General features: G+C 46.3%; 3 protein-coding genes and 1 pseudogene across 3 annotated transcripts; 2 read left to right on the plus strand and 2 right to left on the minus strand.

Annotated features, from left to right (window-relative positions):
* Window positions 1-6,446: 6,446 nt before the first annotated feature.
* Window positions 6,447-7,927, minus strand: LOC130293871 (heat shock protein 30C-like). Its single transcript, XM_056543064.1, has one exon. It carries the CDS (start codon window positions 7,562-7,564, stop codon window positions 6,935-6,937), a length of 630 nt encoding a protein of 209 aa, XP_056399039.1. The 5' UTR covers window positions 7,565-7,927; the 3' UTR covers window positions 6,447-6,934.
* A 1,064-nt stretch (window positions 7,928-8,991) lies between these two features.
* LOC130293280 (heat shock protein 30D-like) lies at window positions 8,992-9,768 on the plus strand (annotated as a pseudogene).
* A 3,884-nt stretch (window positions 9,769-13,652) lies between these two features.
* On the minus strand, window positions 13,653-15,010 carry LOC130293847 (heat shock protein 30C-like). Its single transcript, XM_056543013.1, has one exon. The coding sequence runs from the start codon at window positions 14,714-14,716 to the stop codon at window positions 14,027-14,029; it is 690 nt and encodes a 229-aa protein (XP_056398988.1). The 5' UTR covers window positions 14,717-15,010; the 3' UTR covers window positions 13,653-14,026.
* A 1,045-nt stretch (window positions 15,011-16,055) lies between these two features.
* Window positions 16,056-17,535, plus strand: LOC130293996 (heat shock protein 30C-like). Its single transcript, XM_056543348.1, has one exon. It carries the CDS (start codon window positions 16,498-16,500, stop codon window positions 17,134-17,136), a length of 639 nt encoding a protein of 212 aa, XP_056399323.1. The 5' UTR covers window positions 16,056-16,497; the 3' UTR covers window positions 17,137-17,535.
* Window positions 17,536-19,490: the final 1,955 nt, after the last annotated feature.

The following is a 19,490-nucleotide window of genomic DNA, read 5'->3' on the forward strand; positions in this document are numbered from 1 at the left end:
GCTGATCTTGCCACCGTGGTCGCCCAACAAGGACAACAGCTGTCGCAGTTGACCGCCATGCTACAGCAGCCTTAGCCTCTACAGCAGCAACCATCTCCTCCCCCAGCTTCTGCTTCTCCTCCGCAGCAAGTTGCCACTTCCAGACTCCGCTTGTCCCTACCTGACAAGTTTGATGGGGACTCTAAATTGTGCCGTGGGTTCCTGTCCCAGTGTTCCCTGCACCTGGAGATGATGTCGGACCAATTCCCTACAGAACGGTCTAAGGTGGCGTTCATGGTCAGCCTGCTATCTGGAAAGGCCTTGTCCTGGGCCACACCGCTTTGGGACCGCAACGATCCTGCCACTGCTACTATCCAGTCCTTCTTCTCAGAAGTACGCAGTGTCTTTGAGGAGCCAGCCCGGGCTTCCTCAGCCGAGACAGCCCTATTGAACCTTGTCCAAGGGAGTTCTTCTGTGGGCGAGTACGCCATCTAGTTCCGCACCCTCGCCTCTGAGTTATCCTGGAATAATGAGGCCCTCTGCGCGACCTTCAAGAAAGGCTTATCCAGTCACATCAAAGATGTGCTGGCCGCACGAGAAATTCCTGCTACCCTGTCTGAACTTATCCAGTTGGCCACCCGCATTGATATGCGTTTTTTCTGAAAGACGCCAGGAGCTCCGCCAAGAAAAGGACCTTGATCACTGGGTACCTCTCTTCCAGAATCCTCTGCAATCTACTCCTGTGCCTCCCGCCGAGGAGGCTATGCAAGTGGATCGGTCTCGCCTGACCCAAGAAGAGAGGTCTCGTCGCAGAAATAAAAATGTATGCCTGTACTGTGCCAGTACCGAACATTTCCTGGTGGACTGCCCTATTCATCCTCCGCGTCAGGGAAACGCACGCACGCACCCTGTTCACGTGGGAGTGGCGTCACTTGGTGTAAACTCATCCTCTCCACGTTTGACTACACCAGTACGGATTTCTCTACCCGCAAGTACTAAGACTTCCTTCTCCGCTGCGGCCTTTCTGGACTCTGGTTCAGTAAGAAATTTTATTCAAGCCTCTCTCATCGATAAATTCAGTATACCTGTTACCCGACTCGTCAAACCTCTCGTCATTTCATCGGTAAACGGAAAGAAATTGGACTGCACTGTGCGCTACCGCACTGAACCCCTGCCCATGAGCATTGGACTTCACCACGAAAAAATTTAATTTTTCGTTCTGCCTGAAGTTCTTCTCGGCTTGCCGTGGCTCCAGCGTCATGCTCCTACCCTCGACTGGACCACCGGGGAGATGAAAAGTTGGGGTACTTCTTGTCACAAGCGATGTCTCACATCTGCTTCCACTAGTCAAACCCCTGAGGCTTCTTCTTTACCGGGCCTTCCCAAGGCTTACCAGGACTATTCAGATGTATTCTGCAAGAAGCAAGCCAAAGCTCTTCCTCAGCACATCATACCTCCAGAGTCTCTGATCTCCCCTGCTCCTGTCCCTACCTTCGGCATGCCTGCCACTAGTGCCCCTGATTACCACCTCATTACCAGGTTTCTTGGCTCCAAAAAGAGGGGGAGACCAAAGGGGGGGTACTCCGGCTCCCCCTCCTCCTCCGGAGCGCTCGCGGCGTCTTCTGCCCTGCAGCGCTCCGGTCGGCAGCACGGACCGGAGACGCTGCTCTGTTGTGCCCGGCGGGGATGCGATTCGCCTAGCAGGACGTGCCCGTCCGCGGATCGCATCCCGTCCCACTCACCTGTCCCGATCTCCTGCTGGGTCCCGGTGCGCGCGGCCCCGCTCTCTAGGGCGCGCGCGCGCCGGGGCTCTCAGATTTAAAGGGCCAGCGCACCGCTAATTGGTGCCTGGCCCAATCACCCTAATTAGCTTCCATCTGCACCTGGTGTATTTAAGGCTGCTTCCCCTTCCTGACCTTGCCGGATCTTGTTGCCTTGTGCCCTGTGAACGCGTTATAGTGTGTTCCCAAACCTGTGTACCCAGACCTTCTGCTGTTGCCCCTGACTACGAATCTCGCTGCCTGCCCTGACCTTCTGCTACGTCTGAACTCGCCTCTGTCTAGTCCTTGTGTACCGCGCCTGTCTCAGCTGTCAGTGAGGTTGAGTCGCTATCGGGTGGAACGACCTGGGGGTTACCTGCCGCTGCAAGTCCATCCCGCTTTGCGGCGGGCTCTGGTGAAAACCAGTAACCCCTTAGATTCCGTTCCCCTGGTACGGCCCACGCCATCACCTCACTGACACAGAGGATCCACCACCAGTGTCCTCTCCGCATACCAGTCCGGATCGTGACAACTTCCTGGAGACCTTCATCTTTCTTCCGTTCATTCGTGTCCATCCTGGCTTTCTCTGGAGCAACTTATGCTCAAATGATGGGTGTGTCCATCATGATTGAAAGTGTGTCCTTTATAAATGTGGGCTTGTGTATCCTAATTGATTATGTGTCTACTATCCATAAATATACAATATGGTTTATTAAAAGTATATATCTCCTTCTAGTGGGTTGGCTGAATATATATTTAACTTGTGGGTGTTATATATTGTTATCTGATTGGATACTACTTGTTCTACAAATATGGTTCTTCTCTGAAGTCTCGACATGACTATTCTCCTGCTACATATATATACTGAAATAGTATATACTGTGTCATGTTGTCTATCTATAGACATGATATCCTTTGACAACTGGTGAGCACGTGGCATGTACCTTGGTTATTATGTGATATTGAAAAAAGACATACTTTTTATCGAGACTAAAGTTGAGCGAACTTACAGTAAATTGGTAAACCTTGTGGCTTAGCCATTGATTACATTAGTCTGCATAAACTAGTTCAGCTTGCCAAGTGCTACGGTTGCCTGGAAAAGACAGGTTTCCTAAGACTGTATACACCTTTTCCAGGCAACCGGAGCACTTGGAAAGCAGAACTAATTTATGCGGACTAAAGTAATCAATGGCCGACCCGCGAGGTTCGTTGCGGATCAATTTACTGTATATTTGCTCAACTCTAATGGAGACTCATCAGAGACAACTCCCTTCAAAATGTATCTGCTGTAGAGGGAATGTTGTATTACATGGTGGCCATTGAGATGGCTCAAGTCCACCAAAGTAGCAGCCACTTTCACAGTTTAGCCAGTTAAACATTAGTGGACATTACAGTCTGCTTTGGGGTTCTGCTAATCATGTCAAACAAGGCAATTCTAACAAACAAAAAGAACACCCAAAAATGTACAGCGCACACTGACTTACAGGTCAAATGCCATTACTTTATTGAACAAGAAGACACCAAACATGATTTAAAGGGGTACTCTGCCCCTAGATATGTTATCCTCTATCCAAGCCTCTGCCTCCTACTCCAAGCCGAGGGTATAAAAGGGTGCCATAATGATCCGGCTGCAGTCTGAATTTCAGCATTGAGAGGGAGGGTACTGTTGCTTGGATTGCTTGCTGTCAGATTTTACCATTGAGAATTTCACCATGTTTCCTACCCACCTTTCCTACAGTTTCAATGTGCTGCTGTGGCGTGCCCAAAGACTTTGTACTTGGAGCTTCGCCAGCACCCTGAGAAGTTTACAAGCTACCTACGGATGGCTATTGAAACATTTGACCTCCTCGCATCAATGAAAATATCCTTCACCAAGACATCCACCTCAGAAGGAGCATCTCGCCAGAGGAACGCCTCATCGTAACCCTAAGGAATGTAGTCAAAATTCTATTTTTGTTCATTCAATGTGTTTTGCAAAATACTAAAACGCTTTTTTTTCCAGGTATGTATTGTTGTGTGTACACTTTGCTTGCAGGATATGGGAGGGGTTAGATTGTACTCCCAGTATCAAAGTCACACTGGAGTATACAATCTACCACCTCCCCTATCCTGCTAGCAAGGTGCTTATGTATATATTGTTTTTGTTGCACTTTGCTTGCAGGATATGGGAATAGTCAAAATTAAAAAAAAATTTGCAGTGTTCATCCAATGTGTTTTGCTAAATACTAAAACCCTTTTTTTTTCTTCAGGTTCCTGGCATTCGGTGAGAGTTTCTCGTCGCTCCACTTCCAGTTTTGCGCCTGGGAATTTCCACTATCTCTGGGATTGTCCGGATCTCCTGCGATGCCCTGTGGGATTGCCTTCCAACAGACTTTCTCCCACAACCTACAGCAGATTATTGGGCTGGCATCACAGAGAAGTTCCAGGAAGTCACACAGTTTCCAAACTGTGTTGGAGCAATCGACGGGAAGCACATTACTACCAAAAGCATGCATGCACCCATACAAACTGCGGGCAAAGCACAGCTAAAAAAGCGGGCAAAGCACATGCTTCAAAATACATAGAAAAAGGCAGAAAACATAGCAGCCATCAATGTACCCACCTTCAGGCAAAAGGATTTGGTTGTCGGACGGTGGCAGACGGTGGCGGATGGAGCTGTAGATGTGCTGCCTCCTGCTGTACAGTCCCAGAAGAAAAGAGGGGGGGGGGGGGTGATAGGGGGTGTGAGCACTATACCATGTGACTTCAGGGGTGTGAAGGCTTTACTGAGCATGCTCAGTAAAAATAACGGCCGTTATAATATCGGACATTGACAGGTGTATTTCCTAACGTCCGTCAGCCATAGACTTCAAAGTTAAAAATAACGGCTGTTAATTTACCGGTTTCTTGTGACGGAAGAATAATTAGTGCATGTGCCGTTATTCCTTCTGTCACAACTAGCGGCTGTTATTCATGACGGGCTATAACGGTTTCTAACGGATAATAAAAAAAATACCATAGACTTGAATGGCATTGTTTAACATGGCTTTTCTAACGGACGTTTGTAACAGATGAATTTTTATAGTGTGAAAACAGCCCAACTGTTTTAATGGTGGAAGGGAACAGAACAGAGCCACCTAGTGGCCATTTTTTCAATCACATTAAAAACATATAAAGGTTGAGAATTTTAACAGCAAGTAAATAGCAAATTGTCTTATAATTACATGAGGAAAAGTAAATAGCAAAGTGTCTTATAATTACATGAGGAAAAATAAAATAAAAGTTTAGTTTGATGACAGGTTCTCTTTAATTCCCTTTTAAAAGTTTTTCTGTAACTACCGGTAGCCAATAATCTATGTCTGACTGTTGAGTTTTCCTGCTGCTCTACTTGGAGACAATCGCTTTCTTTTTTTTCTTCCATGTACTCCAGCGCCCAGATACAGGACAAAGAAGAAAAAGTGGCAAAATGTCAGCTTGAGAAAGGGAATATAATGGATCAGATAGTCTTACCGCCCGCAGATTGTATAATCAGCGTTGGGCTTCTAGGTAAGATCAGCAAAGACCAACATGACTACAGGAGATATCTCAGGAAGTTCTCACAGTTACTGAAACCAGGAGGACATCTCATATTACTTGGGTGTTTAGGTATAACATATATCACAGTCGGGAAAGACAAGCTCCATACTCTCACATATGATGAGGATTTTGCCAGGAAAGCTCTAGTTGGAGAAGGATTTGTTATAGATAACTGTAAGGTTAAGAAGAGAACGGCTGTGAGTGATCTTATTGACTATAAGGCCTTCATGTTCATTGTTGCTCACAAGGAGAAATAGATCTGAATGAAAACTTAAAGGGGTAGTCCGGGGAACTAAACCCATAGCCCATCCTTTCCCTCTTAGGTATTTGTCTAAATATCGTTCATTAGCTATATAGAGCAGTTTCCCTCTTTTAGCTGTCACTTACATTCATGGAGTGAGAGAAAAATGTCATTCTCAGATCCACCTTGTCTCCTCGCTGAGACCTAGCCCCCTCCCTTCAAGACAACACCACGTGATCTCTGTCTGGTCTAGAGTTCTCGCTGTCCACCCACACCTCCAATCCCCCTCCCCTCCCTCTATGAGGAGCTTGTGAGCGGTGGAAGAAAAGCTGTGAAGATTCTCAGTTACAACTGAGCACATAGCTGTTGTTTTCCTGCTGAAGATCTAATCGCTGACTTCTGTCATTCAGAGCACAGTAGGATTTATTGCTGGGGGAAGGATAGTCTAAAAGAAAAGACATGTACAGTGTGCGTGAGCTACAGTGTAGGCATGCACACAGATAGTGAAAGCAGTTGACTAACAACCATTACACAGAGCTGCACTGACTTCTGGGAGTTGTAGTCTGTGCTGTAAACAAGGAAAAAGTATTTAGGAGACATCAGGGGCAAAAGGAGCTGCCAAAACCACAAGAATAACTACAGGGGACACAGAACAGGTATTGTGGTGACTTTGGGGCATTTTTATTTTTCTTAACGTCCCTGGAGTACCCCTTTAATCCTATCAATTTATTTTGTGTTGATTATCTTGGTACAGATTATAAATTAGATTTACCTGCAATCCTACGTAAATGCAAAGCATAAGATTAATATACAAGAATATGATACACCGCAAATTGTGCCAAATAAACTCCAAAATGTAACAAATTATACATGACAAAATGTCTTTATTCTACCAACATATAGACATAAAATAGTAACTCCAGTAAATAAAAACTAAAAGGAACATTTTACTTTATATAACTTAAAAAGTAAAAAAAATACAGATTCATGTACAATCATGTGATTTGGTCATCTTGCTCCTTAAAGGTAAAGACACAATACACAATACAATTTATAGGTATAACGGGAGGTGAAATCTTCTAAGTAAGGAAAGTGAAGGATATTATTGTCTTGTTGGTTATAGAGAGTGCAAAAGTAAGTCATAGTCCCATCATCTTCTCAGGAAGAACTTGGACCTTCCTTCTGTTCTCCATGAGGTTGGCTGTTCTGGATCTCTGGGGTTCTGTTCTTCATGAGGTTGCCTGTTCTGGATCTCTGGGGGTTCTGTTCTCCATGTGGTTGCCTGTTCTGGATCTCTGGGGGGTTCTATTTTCCATGAAGTTGGCTGTTCTGGATATCCACGGGATTCTGTTCTCTATGAGGTTGGCTGTTCTGGACCTGGGGGGGGGGGGGTTCTCCATTACATTGGTTGTTCTGGATCTCCGAGGGGGTTCTGTTCTTCTTTATGTTGGTTGTTCTGGATCTCCAGGGGGTTCTGTTGCCCCTCTACAGTGATGGGTATCGCCCTCTCTGGGACAGGTGGCAGCGCCCGGCGAGGTCCCTGGAAGTTGAGGCATCCGTCCTTGGACAGGGAGCAGAGCAGGTCCTCAGAATTCACATCCTCCGGGAGCTCGGCTTCTCTCCTCCACTCTCTGTACTCATGGAAGTAGCCGCCATGCTCATCCTCCTTCTTCTTGTCATGTTTCCCGGACACAATCAGTCTCCTGCCTTCTGTCTTCACTGTCAGCTCCTCAGGAGAAAAGCCCCCGATGTCCAGGGTGAGCTCATAGTTCTCCTTCCCTTCCTTCCTCATGGAGGAGGATTCGCCCTCAGGACGTGGGCTCTGGGCGGCTCTTCTTCTCATGTCCATGTCCAGGAGCTGATATGCCTGGTTGACCTGCTGCATTCTCCTCTCCAGGTCGTTCCCCATAGTCCTCATGTGGTCTTCCAGCTGCCCGAAGATGATGTGTGAGGCTGCCGGCCAGAGGGTGAGGGGAGGCTGGACACACAGAGGACTGTGCGAGGACTGGAGGAGGCTGAGAGGAAACATCTCCTGCTGCTTTCTCTTCTGCTCTGGGTTATGCTGAGGACAATGTCCCTGGTTGTCAGTGTCTTCTCTCTGACTGCTCGGTGCTGCAGGACGTCCCGGCTCCTGTCTCTTATATATTCACTGCTGACTGTTCTGGCAGCTTCCAGACACTTCCACGTGTTCTCTGTATATGACATGTAGGGGCGGAGACTGTATGTAAACACTGAATAATACATGAGGGGTGGAGACTGTATGTAAACACTGAATAATACATGAGGGGTGGGCAGAGGCCAGAGCTAGAGACTTCCAGAACAGACTGGAGAGCGACACATGGGGGGGGGGGGACTGCTGGAGATCGCTGGATTATTCCTCTGATTTCCTCCCGGTGAAATTACATAATCTCCTCCTCCAGTGTGAGAAACTACAATGTATCCAGAGAACGATCTTCAATGAAGACAAGAGGAACAGAAATGATTATTAATTCTGTGTGATAAAGCTGAGTGACGTCCATACAGAAGCCATTACGGGGATTATACATAACTTCCCAGAGTGTGAAGAATAGATGTGACTAGTCATAGAGCGATACAATTACTGATCCTGGGCTAATGTATAGAAGGCAGATCTGCTGCTCAGGAGCCTAGGAAAGCTAAGTGACTAGAAAACAAAAAATCTGCCTAATTATGTGGGATTACTCCCCTTATCATCCTGTATTGCTTCACAACTAGGCAGATTTGCTATTAACAATTAGGAAATACAGATTATTATGTGACCACCCAGCTTTAAAGTGGAAGTAAGTACATACGCAATCTGATATGACATACAGGAGCACAGGAAAGCTGAGTGGCCACATGACTTTTTCACCCCTCTTTACTATTGCCCTAATTTAAAGGAGTTTGTGTCCCTTTAAATTTGAAGAATAGATCGAGGAGCGTCCAACTGATAAAAAACAAACTCATGGCAGAGTGATGATGATGATGATAATGATAGTGATGATGATGATGATGATGATAGTGATGATGATGATGGTGATGATGATGAGAATGATAGCGATGATGATAGTGATGATGAGGATGATAGTGATGATGATGATAGTGATGATGATGATGATGATGATAGTGATGATGATGAAAGTGATGATGATGATGATGATGATAGCGATGATGATAGTGATGATGAGGATGATAGTGATGATGATGATGATGATGATGATAGTGATGATGATGATGATGATGATGATAGTGATGATGATGAAAGTGATGATGATGATGATAGTGATGATGACGATGGGGATGATGAGGATGATAGTGATGATGATGATAGTGATGATGATGATGATAGTGATGATGATGATGACATTATTGACTCCTCTGCTCTCGGAGTGAAGAGTTGGGGGTTCTGTATCTCCTCCAGACTAGAATTCTCCAGCGGTCTCCAGCCCATTCCTCAGCCTGGCCCATTGTCTGCTCCGGCCTCCTACAAGCTGCACAGTCTCAGGAACTAATATTTGGCTCCTCACTCTCAAAACCTCAGAAAAAATATCCAGAAAGTGGATGAGTGAATATGTAAGAGACAGGAGCCGGGACGTCCTGCAGCACCGAGCAGTCAGAGAGAAGACACTGACAACCAGGGACATTGTCCTCAGCATAAGCCAGAGCAGAAGAGAAAGCAGTAGGAGATGTTTCCTCTCAGCCTCCTCCAGTCCTCTCACAGTCCTCTGTGTGTCCAGCCTCCCCTCACCCTCTGGCCGGCAGCCTCACACATCATCTTCGGGCAGCTGGGAGACGACATGAGAAATATGGGGAACGACCTGGAGAGGAGAATGCAGCGGGTCAACCAGGCATATCAGGTCCAGGACATGAGAAGAGCCGCCCAGAGCCCACGTCCTGAGGGCGAATCCTCCTCCGTGAGGAAGGAAGGGAAGGAGAACTATGAGCTCACCCTGGACATTGGGGGCTGAGGAGGATGAGCATGGCGGCTACTTCCATAAGTACAGAGAGTGGAGGAGAGAAGCCAAGCTCCCGGAGGACGAGAATTCTGAGGACCTGCTCTGCTCCCTGTCCAAGGACGGATGCCTCAACTTCCAGGGTCCTCGCCGGGCACTGCCACCTGTCCCAGAGAGGACGATACCCATCACTGTAGAGGGGCAACAGAACCACCTGGAGATCCAGAACAACCAACATAAAGGAGAACAGAACCCCCTCGGAGATCCAGTACAACCAATGTAATGGAGAACAGAACCCCCCAGAGATCCAGAACCAACCTCATGGAGAATTAAAAACAAATGGAGATCCAGAAAAGCCTATATAATGAAGAACAGAACCCCCCAGAGATCAAGAACAGCCAACCTCATAGAGAACAGAACCCCCCTGGAGATCCAGAACAGCTAATGTAATGGAGAACAGAACCCCTCTGGAGATCCAGAACAGCAACCCCCCAGAGATCCAGTACCCTCTGGATACTCAGAACAGCCAATGTAATGGAGAACAGAACACCTGAAGATCCAGAACAGCTAATGTAAAAGAGAACAAACCCCCCCCCCCCCCCCGAGATCCAGAACAGCCAACCTCATGGAGAACCCGCCCCCCCCCCCCCCCCCCCCCTTGGAGGACACCTGATATTACTTAGGTGTTTCGGTACAACATATATCACAGTCGGGAAAGACAAGCTCCATACTCTCACATATGATGAGGATTTTGTCAGGAAAACTCTAATTGGAGAAGGATTTGTTATGGATAACTGTAAGGTTAAGAAGAGAACGGCTGTGAGTGATCTTATTGACTATAAGGCCTTCATGTTCATTGTTGCTCACAAGGAGAAATAGATCTGAATAAAAACTTAAGGGGGACTACAGGGAACTAAACCCAAAGCTCATCCTTTCCCTCTCACCAACGTATGTATTTGTCTAAATATCATTCGTTAGCTATATAGAGCAGTTTCCCTCTTTCAGCTGTCACATGCAGGGAGTGAGAGAAAAATGTCATTCTCAGATCCACCTTGTCTCCTCACTGACACCTAGCCCCCTCCCTTCAAGACAGCACCACGTGATCTCTGTTTAGTCTAGAGCTCTGGCTATACAGTTACACATTCCCCCCCCCCCCCCCCTCCCTGTGTGAGGAGCTTTTGAGCGATGAAAGAAAAGCAGTGAAGATTCTCAGTTACAATTGAGCACATAGCTGCTGTTTATCTGCTTAAGATGTAATCACTGACTGCTACCATTCAGAGCACAGCAGGATTTATTGCTGGGGAAAGGATAGTCTAAAAATAAAGACCTGTCAGTGTGTGTGAGCTGCAGTGTAAGCATCAGGGGTCAAGTCCTGGAAAAAAAAAAGTATGGGAACTCATCCAATATTTCTAATACACCCCCACCCACCCCCAGTTTGCGCCAAAAAAAAAAAAAAGTCCAAGCTAAAACTTGACATCCTGCACAGTTCCAGGATTCTTACAGGCCACAGGCATACAGCTGCCTACATAGTATAAGAGTGACACACTGTAACAAAACCCCTCCTCATGTAAATACCTTACTGGGGTGACATGTGACATGTCTCCTCCAGCTCAGCCCCGCCTCCTCCACAGCATCACACAGGTCCTTTAACCACAATCTTTCCTCTCCTCCACAGCTAAGCTCCGCCCCAACATGTGATGGTGACATCATCTCAGGTCCTACATCTCCAACATCTAGCAGTCCGGGCCAGGGGAGGAGACGGAGGGAGGGTAAGAATAATTCAGAGGTCGGTCCTGCAGGACTAATGTAACAGGGACAACGTTCCTCCTCTGGAAAAAGCAAAGGAATGCCGTTCCTGTGCGTTCCTGCAGGACTGGAGCCCTGGTAAGCATGCACACAGATAGTGAAACCAGTTGGCTGGCAGTCATTACACAGAGCTGCACTGACTTCTGGGAGTTGTAGTCTGTGCTGCAAACAAGGAAACATATTTAGGAGACATCAGGGGCCAATGGAGCTGCCAAAACCACAAGAATAACTACAGGGGACACAGAACAGGTATTGTGGTGACTTTGGGGCATTTTTATATTTCTTAACGTCCCTGGAGTACCCCTTTAATCCTATCAATTTATTTTGCGTTGATTCTCTTGGTCCAGATTATAAATTAGATTTACCTGCAGTCCTATGTAAATGCAAAGCATAAGATTAATATACAAGAATATGATACACCACAAATTGTGCCAAATAAACTCCACAATGTAACAAATTACCGTATTTTTTGCCGAATAAGATGCACTTTTTCTTCCCCAAAACGTGGGGGGAAAAGTTGGTGCGTCTTATATGGCGAATATACGCCCGAGGCTGCTGCGGGCGAGAGCGGGAAGTCAGCTGTAAGTACAGAGGCTGCGGCGGTGCGGTACAGCGCTGACTACCCGCTCCCCACCCGCAGCAGCCTCATGACCGCCGGTGAATTTTTCACCTCTCACCGGCTATGTTTATTGCCCTACGCCTGGAACATACAGTTCCGGGTGCCGGGGAAGTGAATTACTAATAACTGTATACTAAAAACCAGGGGGCCTCCAGCTGTTCTGAAACTACAACTACCAGCATACCCGGACCGGCAAAGGCTGTCTGGGCATGCTGGTAGTTGTAGTTTCACAACAGCTGGAGGCCCCCTGGTTTTTAATATACAGTATTAGTTTTTACCTGCTCTGGCCGGCCCCCGCCTGCAGCCGCACACAGGAGCCGGCCCGGGCAGATAAAATCATAGGTTTTCCTATGCCGGACATCCCTATGTCCCGAAAAATCTTTTCGGGACATAAGGATGTCCGCGGGTCACTCACCATTTCCCGGCTGATGCGCGTCCTCCTCCGGTCCTCCTGCGGTCTTCCTGCGATCCTCTGCCTCTCTATGGTTGTACGCACGGGACCTCAGTGACGTCCCGTGCGTACAACCATATAGGCACCGGAGGACCGGAGGAAGACGCACGCCGACCGGGGCCTGGTGAGTGACCGGCGGTGTGTAATCTTCAGCGTTCCGGTCACCGCTCCTCCGGTCCCGGCACCTACTGCTATGGTCCATAGGCCATAGCAGTAGATGTGACACTGGGCCAGAGGAGCGGTGACCGGATCACTGTGGGGGCAGCACACAGAGATACAGCCTCCAGCCATACACTGTATATGGCTGGAAGCTGTATGTCTGTGGGGGGGGGGAGCTGCCTACTATTGCGGGGGAACTATACTGCCAGCCATTGTGGGAGAACTATACTGCCAGCCATTGTGGGGGAACTATACTGCCAACCATTGTGGGGGAACTATACTGCCAACCATTGTGGGGGAACTATACTGCCAACCATTGTGGGGGAACTATACTGCCAACCATTGTGGGGGAACTATACTGCCAACCATTGTGGGGGAACTATACTGCCAACCATTGTGGGGGAACTATACTGCCAACAATTGTGGGGGAACTATACTCCCAACCATTGTGGGGGAACTATACTGCCAACCATTGTGGGGGAACTATACTGCCAACCATTGTGGGGGAACTATACTGCCAACCATTGTGGAGGGTGGGGAGCTGCCTACCATTGTGGAGGGTGAGGAGCTGCCTACCATTTTGGAGGGGGGGGAGCTGCCTACCATTGTGGGGGAACTATACTGCCAACTATTGTGGGGGGGGAGCTGCCAGTGCCTACCATTGTGGGGGAACTATACTGCCAACTATTGTGGGGAAACTATACTGCCAACCATTGTGGGGGAACTATACAGCCAACTATTGTGGGGGAACTATACTGCCAACCATTGTGGGGGGGAGGGGGGAGGAGCTGCCTACCATTGTGGGGGAACTATACTGCCAACTATTGTGGGGGAACTATACTGCCAATCATTGTGGGGGGGAGGGGGAAGGAGCTGCCTACTGTTGTGGGGGAACTATACTGCCAACTATTGTGGGGGGAGGGGGGGAGGAGCTGCCTACCATTGTGGGGGAACTATACTGCCAACTATTGTGGGGGAACTATACTGCCAACTATTGTGGGGGAACTATACTGATATAAAATATTTTACTACAGTATTTGGTTCAGAATCTTTTTTTTCTAGATTTTCCTCCTTTAAAATTGGGTGCGTCTTATATGCCGGAGCGTCTTATATGGCGAAAAATACGGTATATATGAAAAATGTCTTTATTCTGCCAACATTTAGACATAAGATACTAACTCCAGTAAATAAAAACTAAAAAGAAAATTTTACTTTTATAAAACTTAAACAGTAAAAAAATTACAAACAAAAAAATATCTAAATAAAAAAACCAATCAACTTAAACAGTAAAAAAATTACAAACAAAAAAATATCTAAATAAAAAAAACAATCAATACATATACAATCATGTGACTTGGTCATCTTGCTCCTTAAAGTTGAAGACACATTACACAATATCATTTATAGGTATAACAGGAGGTGAAATCTTCTAAGTGAGGAAAGTGAAGGATATTATTGTCTTCTTGGTTATAGAGTCCAAAAATAAGTCATAGTCCCATCATCTTCTCAAGAGTTACTTGGATCTTCCTTCTGTTCTCCATAAGGTTGGTTGTTCTCGATCTCAGTGGGGGTTCTATTCTCCATGAGGTTGGCTGTTCTTGATCTCCGGGGGTTCTGTTCTCCATTATGTTGATTGTTCTGGATCTCCAGGGGGTTCTGTTCTCCATGAGGTTTGCTGTTCTGGGTCTCTGGGAGGTTCTGTTGCCCCTCTACAGTGAGGCGTCCATCCTTGGACAGGGAGCAGAGCAGGTCCTCAGGATTCACGTCCTCCGGGAGCTCGGCTTCTCTCCTCCACTCTCTGTACTCATGGAAGTAGCCGCCATGCTCATCCTCCTTCTTCTTGTCACGTTTCCCGGACACAATCAGTCTCCTGCCTTCTGTCTTCACCGTCAGCTCCTCAGGAGAAAAGCCCCCGATGTCCAGGGTGAGCTCATAGTTCTCCTTCCCTTCCTTCCTCACGGAGGAGGATTCGCCCTCAGGACGTGGGCTCAGGGCGGCTCTTCTTCTCATGTCCATGTCCAGGAGCTGATATGCCTGGTTGACCCGCTGCATTCTCCTCTCCAGGTCGTTCCCCATATTCCTCATGTCGTCTTCCAGCTGCCCGAAGATGATGTGTGAGGCTGCCGGCCAGAGGGTGAGGGGAGGCTGGACACACAGAGGACTGTGCGAGGGCTGGAGGAGGCTGAGAGGAAACATCTCCTGCTGCTTTCTCTTCTGCTCTGGGTTATGCTGAGGACAATGTCCCTGGTTGTCAGTGTCTTCTCTCTGACTGCTCGGTGCTGCAGGACGTCCCGGCTCCTGTCCCTTATATATTCACTGCTGACTGTTCTGGCAGCTTCCAGACATTTCCACGTGTTCTCTGTATATGACATGTAGGGGCGGAGACTGTATGTAAACACTGAATAATACATGAGGGGCGGAGACTGTATGTAAACACTGAATAATACATGAGGGGCGGAGACTGTATGTAAACACTGAATAATACATGAGGGGCGGGCAGAGGTGGAGCTAGAGACTTCCAGAACAGACTGGAGAGCGACACATGGGGGGGGGGGGACTGCTGGAGATCGCCGGATTATTCCTCTGATTTCCTCCCGGTGAAATTACATAATCTCTTCCTCCAGTGTGAGAAACTACAATGTATCCAGAAAACGATCTTCAGTGAGGACAAGAGGAACAGAAATGGTTATTAATTCTGTGTGATAAAGCTGAGTGACGTCCATACAGAATCCATTACGGGGATTATACATAACTTCCCAGAGTGTGAAGAATAGATGTGACTAGTTATAGAGCGATACAATTACTGATCCTGGGCTAATGTATAGAAGGCAGATCTGCTGCTCAGGAGACTAGGAAAGCTAAGTGACTAGAAAACAAGAAATCTGCCTAATTATGTGGGATTACTCCCCTTATCATCCTGTATTGCTTCACAACTAGGCAGATTTGCTATTCACAATTAGGAAATAAAGGCTATTTTGTGACCACCCAGCTTTCCTGAACCTCCTGATTCCAGAACAATGTGCAGATTTCTCACCAACCTGTGATTTTCTGCTGTTTGACAATCCAATGTCTATTTCAAAGTCTATGGCTAATAAGTGGTCACCCAGCTTTGCTACAGCCTAGAAAGTTATATCTGCTAAATTGCATAAAAAGTGAAAGTAACTACATAAGCAATCTGATATGACATGCAGGAGCACAGGAAAGCTGAGTGGCCACATGACTTTTTCACCTCTCTTTATTGCTGCTCTAGTTTAAAGGAGTTTGTGTGCCTTAAAATTTGAAGAATAGATCTAGGAGCATCCAACTGATAAAAAAAAAACAAAAAAACAATAAACTCATGGCAGAGTGATGATGATGGTGATGTAGATGATGATGAGGATAATAGTGATGATGATAGTGATGATGGTGATGATGATGATAGTGATGATGATAGTGATGTAGATGATGATGAGGATAATAGTGATGATGATAGTGATGATGGTGATGATGATGATAGTGATGATGATAGTGATGATGATGAGGATGATGATAATAGTGATGATGATGGTGATGTAGATGATGATGAGGATAATAGTGATGATGATAGTGATGATGGTGATGATGATGATAGTGATGATGATGATGAGGATGATGATAATAGTGATGATGATGATGACATTATTGACTCCTCTGCTCTCGGAGTGAAGAGTTGGGGGTTCTGTATCTCCTCCAGACTAGAATTTTCCAGCAGTCTCCAGCCCATTCCTCAGCCTGGCCCACTGTCTGCTCCGGCCTCCTATAAGGTGCAGAGTCTCATGAACTAATCTTTGGCTCCTCCCTCTCAAAACCTCAGAAAAAATATCCAGAAAGTGGATGAGTGAATATATAAGAGCCAGGAGCCGGGACGTCCTGCAGCACCGAGCAGTCAGAGAGAAGACACTGACAACCAGGGACATTGTCCTCATCATAACCCAGAGCAGAAGAGAAAGCAGCAGGAGATGTTTCCTCTCAGCCTCCTCCAGTCCTCTCACAGTCCTCTGTGTGTCCAGCCTCCCCTCACCCTCTGGCCGGCAGCCTCACACATCATCTTCGGGCAGCTGGAAGACGACATGAGGAATATGAGGAACGACCTGGAGAGGAGAATGCAGCAGGTCAACCAGGCATATCAGATCCTGGGCATGGACATAAGAAGAAGAGCCGCCCAGAGCCCACGTCCTGAAGGCGAATCCTCCTCTGTGAGGAAGGAAGGGAAGGAGAACTATGAGCTCACCCTGGACATCGGGGGCTTTTCTCCTGAGGAGCTGACAGTGAAGACAGAAGGCAGAAGACTGATTGTGTCCGGGAAACATGAACAGAAGAAGGAGGATGAGCATGGCGGCTACTTCCATGAGTACAGAGAGTGGAGGAGAGAAGCCGAGCTCCCGGAGGACGTGAATCCTGAGGACCTGCTCTGCTCCCTGTCCAAGGACGGACGCCTCCACTTCCATGGTCCTCGTTGGGCGCTGCCACCTGCTCCAGAGAGGGCGATACCCATCACTGTAGAGGGGCAACAGAACCTCCCAGAGATCCAGAACAGCTTATGTAATGGAGTCCAGAACCTCCTGGCGATCCAGAACAGCCAACTTCATGGAGAATAAGACCCCCAGAGATCCAGAACAACTAATGTAATGGAGACCAGAACCCCCCGGAGATTCAGAACAGCAAATGTAATGGAGACCAGAACACCCGGAGATCCAGAACAGCAAACCTCAAGGAGAGCAGGACCCCCCCCCCCCCCCCACCCGAAGAGCCAGAACCCCCCGGAGATCTAGAACAGGCAACCTCATGAAGAACAGGGTACAGGGGGAAGGTCTAAGTTCTTCCTGAGAAGCTGATTGGACTATGGGTTTTCATGGGGTCTCTATAACTTTCAACATAATAGTTTATGGATCCTTACTACTTTGTTGGAATTTTTAGTATTTTTTTTTCTTTTTCTCCATTGCAAAAATTACATCACCTCATGTCACCACATTGTATTATACCATGTGATAAGCATTTCTAAGGAGCAAGACAACTGGATCACATGACTGTGTATATTACATTTTCTATATATATATATATATATATATATATATTTTTTTTTTTTTCATTACTATTGCTGTTAAGACATTATTAATAAATTGTAGAAAGTTACAAGTTTCCTCTGGTTTTAATTTGTAAGCTTCAGTAAGTTATCTCCATATGTTGCCAGTATATTTAATTTTTTTTGTATAATATATACACTTTTACAAAAGCTGGGTTTGTTATTTGGTGCAGTGCCATCATTTCAAATTTTTGGTTTTATGGTTTTGGATTTATATAGGAACTAGCTGAGTACCCAGCGTTGCCTGGTTTTTCCTTCCTTGTTGGGGAGGAAAATCAACAAAGGAGAAAACTTTTGACTTCATATCCCGTCCTCATATATTGTTGTCGTATCCCAACTCCATATCTCGTCCTCATATCCCTACCTCGTATCCCGTCCTCATATCTCGATCTTCTATCTGGTCCTATCTCGACCTCCTATCCCGTCCTCATATCCTGTCCTCCTATCACGACCTCAAAGCCTGTCCTCATATCCCAACCTTATATCTCAACCTCATTTCCCGTCCTCATATCCCGACCTTATATCCCGTCCTTATGTCCCATCCTCATATTCAGTCCTCATATCCCATCATCACATCCCGTCTTCATATCCAACCTCATATACCGTCCTTATATCCCATCCTCATATCCCGTCCTTATGTCCTATCCTCATATTCTGTCCCCAGGTGGGACTGATTTGTGATGAAGATATTGTAAGCTGAAAATAGAAGCAGACGTGGTTTTGTGGGACTAGGTGTGATTTGCAAGCCAGACCGATGCACAAAAAGGGTAGATAATACAAGGGTTGGGACTTAAAATGTGGGCATGTCTTTGTGAGATGGGGTGTGACTTGCAAGCCGAATTGACACATTCACCAGGAGATGCAGAGTGGAGCTTGTGGAGTAAGGTACTGGAAGTCCCATATACTTGCATGGGACTTGAAACAAAAACCCATCTTTTATATAAGGGTGTAGGTAAGGGTTAATTTAACTACCCTAACTTTTATCTGAAATATAAGTAATATGTGTACCAGGTATTATTGAAATATCGCCAGCCGTATGGAAGTTATGTGGGGACATACATTTCCCATAGATTTTCATGGGACTTAAAACAAGTCCTCACAAATGGGGAAATTAAGGGTTAAATTAACTATCCTATATTTTAAGTGGACATATAAGTAATATGTGACTAAGTATTATCGAAATATCTCCAGCGGTTTGGAAGTTATGCAGTAACATATATTTCCCATAGACTTGTATGGGACTTTAAACAAAAACCCTGACATTGGCAAATGCGGGTGAGTAAGGGTTAATTCACCTATCCTATGTTTGTTGTTGAGATATTAGTAACATGTGTGCCAAGTTTCGTGTTAAAATCTTTCGCCGTTTGGGCGTGAAGCTGGAACATACACACATATACATACACACACATACATATATACATACATACACCCATACATACATACACACATACACACACACACATACATACAAACATACACACATTGGTGGACATGTATCATTATTTGTGTATGGTAGAAGCAGTTTACCCCTTTTGCCAAATTCTAAATTATGCGCAGAAGCGCTAAATTTATCAATCAAGCGCAATGAGTTTCATAAATTGCAGGCACATATAGTAATCTCCTCACACCTCCACTTTTTGAGAAATGAAATCGATGATTTAGAGCATCTTGCTCCGTGCAGTCCAAGATGGCTTATATTTGCGTTAAAAACATGGTCATTGCACACGATTTCTGCGGGTAAATGAAATGTACGCAATTAATAAATTTGTGTGTACTAAATATGTCACTCCAAGGTACACCGAAACCTACACATCTGGAGGAAATACTCCACCAGGATGTACCCAAAAAACAGCTTGCGCAAAATTTTGC

This window comes from Hyla sarda, chromosome 10 (genome assembly GCF_029499605.1).
Source record: "Hyla sarda isolate aHylSar1 chromosome 10, aHylSar1.hap1, whole genome shotgun sequence".
Lineage (NCBI taxonomy): Eukaryota > Metazoa > Chordata > Amphibia > Anura > Hylidae > Hyla > Hyla sarda.